The sequence below is a fragment of the Podarcis pityusensis genome (genome assembly GCF_964106645.2).
Source record: "Podarcis pityusensis genome assembly, chromosome: 13".
In the NCBI taxonomy this organism is placed as follows: domain Eukaryota; kingdom Metazoa; phylum Chordata; class Lepidosauria; order Squamata; family Lacertidae; genus Podarcis; species Podarcis pityusensis.
The window spans coordinates 30,534,188-30,544,058 of NC_138038.1; the positions used below are offsets into that span (position 1 = coordinate 30,534,188).

The following is a 9,871-nucleotide window of genomic DNA, read 5'->3' on the forward strand; positions in this document are numbered from 1 at the left end:
TCACAAAATAAGACTGGAAAAGTTTTTCATAGAGGAGTGAGGCAAACACAGTAGCTTTGATAGAGCGTTTTTAATCTCCTTATTTCTCATGCTATAGATTACTGGATTCATCAAGGGTGGAACCATGGAATACATCACTGTAAATGCCAAATTTAGATATGGTGAGGTATTAGAGGTAGGCTTGAAGTACGCAAAGTATCCAGTAAATACAAATAGGGCATAAACTATGAGATGGGGAAGGCAGGTTGAGAAAGCCTTTCGCCTTCCTTCAGTTGAGGGGATTTTCAGCAACGCAGTGAAAATGTACACATAGGTTATAATGTTGAAGATAAAGCAGCCAATCCCAAAGACAGCACTTATAGCAATAGCTCCTATTTCCACTAGATACAAATCCGTGCAGGCCAGCTTAAGTAACTGCGGGATTTCACAAAAAAATTGATTGACTTCATTGGAACAAAAGGGGGATGCAAAGGTACCTCCAGTGTGTAACACTCCATAGAAAAAGCTGCTGATCCATACACTGCTAATCATTTGAATATAGGCTTGCCTATTCATCAGCATCCCATACTGCAATGGTTTGCAAATGGCAACATACCGATCATATGCCATGACTGTGAGAAGAAAGAAATCAGATGCCATAAATGACATGAACAATAGTACTTGTGCAACACACCCAGAGTAGGAAATGTACCTGGTATTCATGAGGGAATTGAGCATGGATTTGGGATTAATGACTGAAACTTGTCCCAGGTCCTGCATGGCCAAGTTCAGCAGGAAGAAGTACATGGGGGTGTGCAGGTGGTGGTCAAAGGCTACTGCAGAGATGATGAGAAGATTCCCTGTGACAGTTGCCAAGTACAATACCAGGAATATAACGGAATGTAGAATTTGCAGTTCCCGAACTTCTGAGAATTCTAGGAGGAGAAATTCTGAAAAAGATGTTTGATTATCCATGCTCTGCTTCTTCACATTCATGTTGCTATGGAAGGAAGCAGAAACCAGCTGTTAAAAGGGGAGCCCATTTTATTTAGGATTGTTATAATTGTTATTATTTTTCATCCACTTTACTGTTGCCAACTGTAGACCACTGTGTTAAAAAATTATAGCAAATTCATGTAATCCAAGTTACACTTTGCTTTCTAGTGTGAAAGTATCTGAAAATATCCAGAAAATAGATGCAACACATGCTGAGGTACTTTGTGTTATGCAAGATTTGTGAACAAAGGTAGATAGTTGCTGGAGAGAGCGACTATCTGTGTAGGAGAGAATATGACAGTTAGGGAGAAAGAAGGAAGGAAGGATGACCAATACATTACTTTCATTGTAAGTGCAAGTGGAAAATATAGAATGGTATCTTACTTTTTTCTTCTTCATATGGTTCTCTCCAGTATGCTTCTCCAGTGAAATTAAATGGCTGCATATTTCTCCACCCATACCTGAAATTTTATAGCAATCCTCCAGCAGTTGGATTTATGATGACAATAAACATGAATCAACATGGGGAAGACACTTATTAATAATTCTCCTGTCTTTCTAGAGATTTACTCTCACAGGAATTCAACACACCTCAGCATTAGGGCTGTATAGAAACAATACTGCATTTTGTTTAGTTTTGCTAATTTGTTTGTTTTGGTTATCATAATAATATCAAAACTATGAAGGGAACTAATCATTCCACAACAGCTATATCAGATATACCCATCTGTATGAAATTCTTCTGACATGGATAGCTCTAACTATCAATGTTAATAATGAGTGTAATGAGTCCAGGCAGCTGGCTTGATAACACAGGACACCAGAGTAATTAACTTGAAGATTTATTGCAAACAAAGCAATTATCCTCAGGGCCCTCTCGCCGAGCGTCCATTAGTACACCCAAGTTGACCCTTCTGAGGAATGCTTCCAGTGTCTGCAGAATTTACTGAACCTATGAACCTTGTGTTTCTTGGTTTGTTTTCTGTCTAAAACCCTTCCCATTCATCAGCTTCTTGGGCTCACTGTGTCAACCAACTCCTCTTCTGGTGAAGAAAAGCTCTTTCTCTTGCTTTTTGTGCCTGCCTGAGAGCTTTGGCTTGTTCCAGCCTGCTTCTAGCTACTTTCTTATCTGCATTCCTTTTAGTTTCAACAAGAGGAGGGGGAGTCGGCAGGTGCCAGCTCTCCTCTGCCTGAGAGAAATCCGAGCCTCTCTGCTGCTGGCTGGTGTCTAACTCAGGCTGGAAATTCTGGCTTTGGGCAGGTGTGATCATGACCATGAGGAATACCACTCATTGGCAAAGAGTGCCTCTTAAAACCAGCACCTGTGGGATAAGTAGTAACTGTATGTCTGAATGTTCCTGATGCTTTTGCACTGCACCCAGATGGAGTTTCTTCACGTTTTATAAACCTTTTTGTAAAGCCTCTCCTTCTTGCAGAGGGGAGGAGTTGTGAGTGGGAGCCGTTTCCCACATGCAGGGGGCGTTCCGGCCCCTGCCTAGCTGTCCCGGCTGCCACGCCATGCCCCCTGGCAGCCAACCAATCAGGTCGATGCTTGGGGGCGGGGTTTAGCTGCTCAAATGCCGCCACAGCAGCATTTCCCCTTCATTGCGTTGCTGGTTTTCGTCGGATCACCCACCCACCCTCCCTTCAGTTCATTCCTTGTTTCTTGACATTGCTATGGACCTTTGGTTGGTCGCCTTGGTTGTCCAAGGGGCCTGGTAGGAATTTTTATCCAACTGTCAAAATGGCACCGGCCACTTGGTTTTTCGTCTACCTTGTAACAAATCGTCACAACTTTTTAGGTATTGGAGGTTAGGCACTGGAATATGTTTGTGTATTTGCAGGGCAGGGTATGGCCACCGCCTACCTCTCCACTTTATGGGTATTCCAGTAAAGGAATCTGGTAGTCGTGGATCCTGTCTGATGCCCCTGCTGGTGGCTAGGGCCATGGCATGACCCCCGGTGACATCAGGGGGAGCTTTCAGTTGTATTTGCATCAACAGGCTCCTCCCACTGGTGGTTAACCCTGGTTAGACTCACACCTCCCTGAGGGGGGGGGGGGAGTCACGCTCTGTTGTTTGATGCAATGCCTAAGCCAATACATCTCACATGCTGTAATCAATAAAGTTGTGGTCTTTTTTAGCCCATTAACCTAATATACTGTGTCCCTGTGTCTTTCTTATCCTCAAGTGGGTGGTGGGTCCTTGAATCACAAAAGGAGCTACCTGAGCCTATAATAGGTTAAAGTGAGAATGAAACTATCAAAGCAAGTCCCACCTGCATGTCAACTCCACATGAGTAGTTCTGCAAGGAACTTCGAGTAGAGACATAAATGTGCCTTATTTTGTTTATTGTAAACCCTTGTATCCACTAAAGAACTCACACCTAGAAATAACCAATGATTTATTTATTCAAGAAAGATATGTTTAACTTTAGACAGTCTGTTGCAAAGTCAGCAAGTGCAGGCCACAACCAATCACTGATACATCCATCCTCTCTAATATAGAGATGAAAGTGATCCTAGCTCCCTGGAATGTTAAGGGATGAACATAACCAGTAGATGGTAGAGGAAAGGTTTTGCCTTATTCTGCAGACAGGCAAGATTCAGAGGATGAAGATTGTATACTGATTGTGTGTTTATCACTGCCCTTCTGTTTCTCCTTCGAGCTGTCAGCCAATAAACAAAACTAAAGAGAAAAGGGTTTTTTGAAATATGCAATTTATTCTGCTGCTTCTATGGGATAAAGCTAGGATGAAGATGAGAACTTCTGAAATGCTGGGCATAGGGAGTCTTATCTTCCTGGTTTCTAAGTCATAAATTTAAGCAAAATGCAATCCTCAGTGTTCATGTGCAGCAGAGTACCTCTACAGGTTAATGGTGACTCCAATTTTTCCCATCAGTTTGCAATGTGTTCATCTGATACTCCCTGCACATTTGGAGTTAGGAAGTCTGTTGCCTTTTCAAAGGCTTTTGGGGACATAATGAAATTAAGGGGGGGGGGGTGCAGGAATCCTTTCTGTTTGGGATATTAGACAATGAAATCCCAAGGAATCCCTCAATGACTATAGCAGCAGAAATGAAATGAAGGAAGAATGGTTGATGAAAATCTTGGAATATGCAGAGATGGCAGAATTGATGGCACTGAAGTGTAAGATAACAGCAGAATATATGTACAAACATGTTAGAGGGAATTAAATTAGATAAGACAAAACCTTAAAATGCAATTGTATGTAATCTGAGTTATAAACATCGATGTTGGGTGAGTGGGAAGTCACTAGTTTTGCTGGATTGGAATATAATTGTTGAGTAACAAATGTAACTTTGGATATGGAAAAAAGAACAAAATACTATTACAAAAAAGAGAGAGACTGTTGCCTTCCATTGCAATGGACAAGAAAGATGTTATATCAAGAGCTATACATAGTTCACCAGGAGCTGATTCTTGTATCAAAGGTGCAAGCAGGACAAACACTCTGAACCATTAACATGAGCCAGGCAAAAGTCAGGGAAAACACATACCCTCCAACATTCCTCTGATGAAAATAGGGACATTTTGGAGGGTAAAGGTAAAGGTAGCCCTGGCCGTTATGTTCAGTCGTGGATAGGCAACCACAATTAGGTGTAGTGGTGTAAGTGTGGGTTAAAATGTTTCCCATTGCTTTACTCCAAAGACCGACTGGGAGGAAGGTCAGTTGGAGCCCTTCTTACCTGGCCCTTGCTCCACCCCCCAGCCTGCAGCTGATTGGCTAGCCAGGGAGGGAGTAGAACGATGGCCTGCATGCAGAGGGGCATCACCCTGGCACAGGAAGCCTGAGCCGGGTTGCAAACCCCGCCCACTGCTAAAGGTGTGAGCGGTAATTCCCATTGCTTTACTTTTCCATAGAAAATTCATTCATTCGACTTATTACAGTTATTACACCTTAGGTGAAATACAATAAAATTCAGATTAAGCAAAACAACAACCACAGCAATTCTATGCCACCTTTCATCTGCGGATCACAGGGCAGTTTACAATATAAAAACACAAAAATACACAATAGAGTAACAGACAAAAACAACAACCCCACCCACTTTTAAAGGCCATAGATTATTGAATTAGCCCAAGGCCTGGGCAGCATAGCCCAAAGTCACTTATGATGGGAGCTAGAGAAAAAGCATGCAGAGGGCCTTAAACTTTACTATGAGGCTGCCTGTATAACATGGTTGGGTGATTGGATAAAATTGGATAACACCGATTTACTAGTTTTAGAAGGGTTTGGAAATAGACACTCGCGGGACTGAAATAAACTGCATAATGTTTATTAAAAATCATTCATTTTGGATTTAAGAACATTGAACAAATATATTACAACAATTGAAGGATGTATATTTAATTAAATTTTGAATAGTATTATTACATAGTATTAAGTACACAGAATGTAAACATGACAAATGCATAAATATACAGAAAATATAGAGAAACCAGAAGAAGGAAGGAGGGAAGTACAAACTTGTTTAGAGTTAAAGTATTAAGGTTAAAAGGAATAAGGTATATATTATGTATTATGATGGTGAAATTTGTAAAATCTCTAAAACCAATAAAGATCATAAAAAAGCATGCAGAGGGCTGCAGGGCAAAGACAGATATTTTAAGCACTACACCAATTTTCACAATTTGCAATATAAGCAATGTACCCCTTCTAGATCAATTGAGAAAACAAAGCTAAATCTATTTAGCTGCTTCAAAGTTTCCTCATAGAATTTCAGGTTTTCTATAATTAGTTTTATCCTCTATACAGATATTATCCTTCACAAAATAAGACTGGAAAAGTTTTTCATAGAGGAGTGAGGCAAACACAGTAGCTTTGATAGAGCGTTTTTAATCTCCTTATTTCTCATGCTATAGATTACTGGATTCATCAAGGGTGGAACCATGGAATACATCACTGTAAATGCCAAATTTAGATATGGTGAGGTATTAGAGGTAGGCTTGAAGTACGCAAAGTATCCAGTAAATACAAATAGGGCATAAACTATGAGATGGGGAAGGCAGGTTGAGAAAGCCTTTCGCCTTCCTTCAGTTGAGGGGATTTTCAGCAACGCAGTGAAAATGTACACATAGGTTATAATGTTGAAGATAAAGCAGCCAATCCCAAAGACAGCACTTATAGCAATAGCTCCTATTTCCACTAGATACAAATCCGTGCAGGCCAGCTTAAGTAACTGCGGGATTTCACAAAAAAATTGATTGACTTCATTGGAACAAAAGGGGGATGCAAAGGTACCTCCAGTGTGTAACACTCCATAGAAAAAGCTGCTGATCCATACACTGCTAATCATTTGAATATAGGCTTGCCTATTCATCAGCATCCCATACTGCAATGGTTTGCAAATGGCAACATACCGATCATATGCCATGACTGTGAGAAGAAAGAAATCAGATGCCATAAATGACATGAACAATAGTACTTGTGCAACACACCCAGAGTAGGAAATGTACCTGGTATTCATGAGGGAATTGAGCATGGATTTGGGATTAATGACTGAAACTTGTCCCAGGTCCTGCATGGCCAAGTTCAGCAGGAAGAAGTACATGGGGGTGTGCAGGTGGTGGTCAAAGGCTACTGCAGAGATGATGAGAAGATTCCCTGTGACAGTTGCCAAGTACAATACCAGGAATATAACGGAATGTAGAATTTGCAGTTCCCGAACTTCTGAGAATTCTAGGAGGAGAAATTCTGAAAAAGATGTTTGATTATCCATGCTCTGCTTCTTCACATTCATGTTGCTATGGAAGGAAGCAGAAACCAGCTGTTAAAAGGGGAGCCCATTTTATTTAGGATTGTTATAATTGTTATTATTTTTCATCCACTTTACTGTTGCCAACTGTAGACCACTGTGTTAAAAAATTATAGCAAATTCATGTAATCCAAGTTACACTTTGCTTTCTAGTGTGAAAGTATCTGAAAATATCCAGAAAATAGATGCAACACATGCTGAGGTACTTTGTGTTATGCAAGATTTGTGAACAAAGGTAGATAGTTGCTGGAGAGAGCGACTATCTGTGTAGGAGAGAATATGACAGTTAGGGAGAAAGAAGGAAGGAAGGATGACCAATACATTACTTTCATTGTAAGTGCAAGTGGAAAATATAGAATGGTATCTTACTTTTTTCTTCTTCATATGGTTCTCTCCAGTATGCTTCTCCAGTGAAATTAAATGGCTGCATATTTCTCCACCCATACCTGAAATTTTATAGCAATCCTCCAGCAGTTGGATTTATGATGACAATAAACATGAATCAACATGGGGAAGACACTTATTAATAATTCTCCTGTCTTTCTAGAGATTTACTCTCACAGGAATTCAACACACCTCAGCATTAGGGCTGTATAGAAACAATACTGCATTTTGTTTAGTTTTGCTAATTTGTTTGTTTTGGTTATCATAATAATATCAAAACTATGAAGGGAACTAATCATTCCACAACAGCTATATCAGATATACCCATCTGTATGAAATTCTTCTGACATGGATAGCTCTAACTATCAATGTTAATAATGAGTGTAATGAGTCCAGGCAGCTGGCTTGATAACACAGGACACCAGAGTAATTAACTTGAAGATTTATTGCAAACAAAGCAATTATCCTCAGGGCCCTCTCGCTGAGCGTCCATTAGTACACCCAAGTTGACCCTTCTGAGGAATGCTTCCAGTGTCTGCAGAATTTACTGAACCTATGAACCTTGTGTTTCTTGGTTTGTTTTCTGTCTAAAACCCTTCCCATTCATCAGCTTCTTGGGCTCACTGTGTCAACCAACTCCTCTTCTGGTGAAGAAAAGCTCTTTCTCTTGCTTTTTGTGCCTGCCTGAGAGCTTTGGCTTGTTCCAGCCTGCTTCTAGCTACTTTCTTATCTGCATTCCTTTTAGTTTCAACAAGAGGAGGGGGAGTCGGCAGGTGCCAGCTCTCCTCTGCCTGAGAGAAATCCGAGCCTCTCTGCTGCTGGCTGGTGTCTAACTCAGGCTGGAAATTCTGGCTTTGGGCAGGTGTGATCATGACCATGAGGAATACCACTCATTGGCAAAGAGTGCCTCTTAAAACCAGCACCTGTGGGATAAGTAGTAACTGTATGTCTGAATGTTCCTGATGCTTTTGCACTGCACCCAGATGGAGTTTCTTCACGTTTTATAAACCTTTTTGTAAAGCCTCTCCTTCTTGCAGAGGGGAGGAGTTGTGAGTGGGAGCCGTTTCCCACATGCAGGGGGCGTTCCGGCCCCTGCCTAGCTGTCCCGGCTGCCACGCCATGCCCCCTGGCAGCCAACCAATCAGGTCGATGCTTGGGGGCGGGGTTTAGCTGCTCAAATGCCGCCACAGCAGCATTTCCCCTTCATTGCGTTGCTGGTTTTCGTCGGATCACCCACCCACCCTCCCTTCAGTTCATTCCTTGTTTCTTGACATTGCTATGGACCTTTGGTTGGTCGCCTTGGTTGTCCAAGGGGCCTGGTAGGAATTTTTATCCAACTGTCAAAATGGCACCGGCCACTTGGTTTTTCGTCTACCTTGTAACAAATCGTCACAACTTTTTAGGTATTGGAGGTTAGGCACTGGAATATGTTTGTGTATTTGCAGGGCAGGGTATGGCCACCGCCTACCTCTCCACTTTATGGGTATTCCAGTAAAGGAATCTGGTAGTCGTGGATCCTGTCTGATGCCCCTGCTGGTGGCTAGGGCCATGGCATGACCCCCGGTGACATCAGGGGGAGCTTTCAGTTGTATTTGCATCAACAGGCTCCTCCCACTGGTGGTTAACCCTGGTTAGACTCACACCTCCCTGAGGGGGGGGGGAGTCACGCTCTGTTGTTTGATGCAATGCCTAAGCCAATACATCTCACATGCTGTAATCAATAAAGTTGTGGTCTTTTTTAGCCCATTAACCTAATATACTGTGTCCCTGTGTCTTTCTTATCCTCAAGTGGGTGGTGGGTCCTTGAATCACAAAAGGAGCTACCTGAGCCTATAATAGGTTAAAGTGAGAATGAAACTATCAAAGCAAGTCCCACCTGCATGTCAACTCCACATGAGTAGTTCTGCAAGGAACTTCGAGTAGAGACATAAATGTGCCTTATTTTGTTTATTGTAAACCCCTTGTATCCACTAAAGAACTCACACCTAGAAATAACCAATGATTTATTTATTCAAGAAAGATATGTTTAACTTTAGACAGTCTGTTGCAAAGTCAGCAAGTGCAGGCCACAACCAATCACTGATACATCCATCCTCTCTAATATAGAGATGAAAGTGATCCTAGCTCCCTGGAATGTTAAGGGATGAACATAACCAGTAGATGGTAGAGGAAAGGTTTTGCCTTATCTGCAGACAGGCAAGATTCAGAGGATGAAGATTGTATACTGATTGTGTGTTTATCACTGCCCTTCTGTTTCTCCTTCGAGCTGTCAGCCAATAAACAAAACTAAAGAGAAAAGGGTTTTTTGAAATATGCAATTTATTCTGCTGCTTCTATGGGATAAAGCTAGGATGAAGATGAGAACTTCTGAAATGCTGGGCATAGGGAGTCTTATCTTCCTGGTTTCTAAGTCATAAATTTAAGCAAAATGCAATCCTCAGTGTTCATGTGCAGCAGAGTACCTCTACAGGTTAATGGTGACTCCAATTTTTCCCATCAGTTTGCAATGTGTTCATCTGATACTCCCTGCACATTTGGAGTTAGGAAGTCTGTTGCCTTTTCAAAGGCTTTTGGGGACATAATGAAATTAAGGGGGGGGGGTGCAGGAATCCTTTCTGTTTGGGATATTAGACAATGAAATCCCAAGGAATCCCTCAATGACTATAGCAGCAGAAATGAAATGAAGGAAGAATGGTTGATGAAAATCTTGGAATATGCAGAGATGGCAGAATT

The 9,871-nt window shown here is 41.6% G+C and overlaps 2 protein-coding genes across 2 annotated transcripts; both read right to left on the reverse strand.

Moving 5' to 3' along the window:
* On the reverse strand, positions 1-975 carry LOC308461489 (olfactory receptor 14A16-like; the record flags this gene model as incomplete). Its single annotated transcript, XM_080978484.1, has 1 exon — positions 1-975. The coding sequence occupies one exon, from the start codon at positions 973-975 to the stop codon at positions 1-3; it is 975 nt and encodes a 324-aa protein (XP_080834610.1).
* A 4,789-nt stretch (positions 976-5,764) lies between these two features.
* LOC308461490 (olfactory receptor 14A16-like) lies at positions 5,765-6,739 on the reverse strand (the record flags this gene model as incomplete). Its single annotated transcript, XM_080978485.1, has 1 exon — positions 5,765-6,739. The coding sequence occupies one exon, from the start codon at positions 6,737-6,739 to the stop codon at positions 5,765-5,767; it is 975 nt and encodes a 324-aa protein (XP_080834611.1).
* Between the last annotated feature and the right edge of the window lie 3,132 nt (positions 6,740-9,871).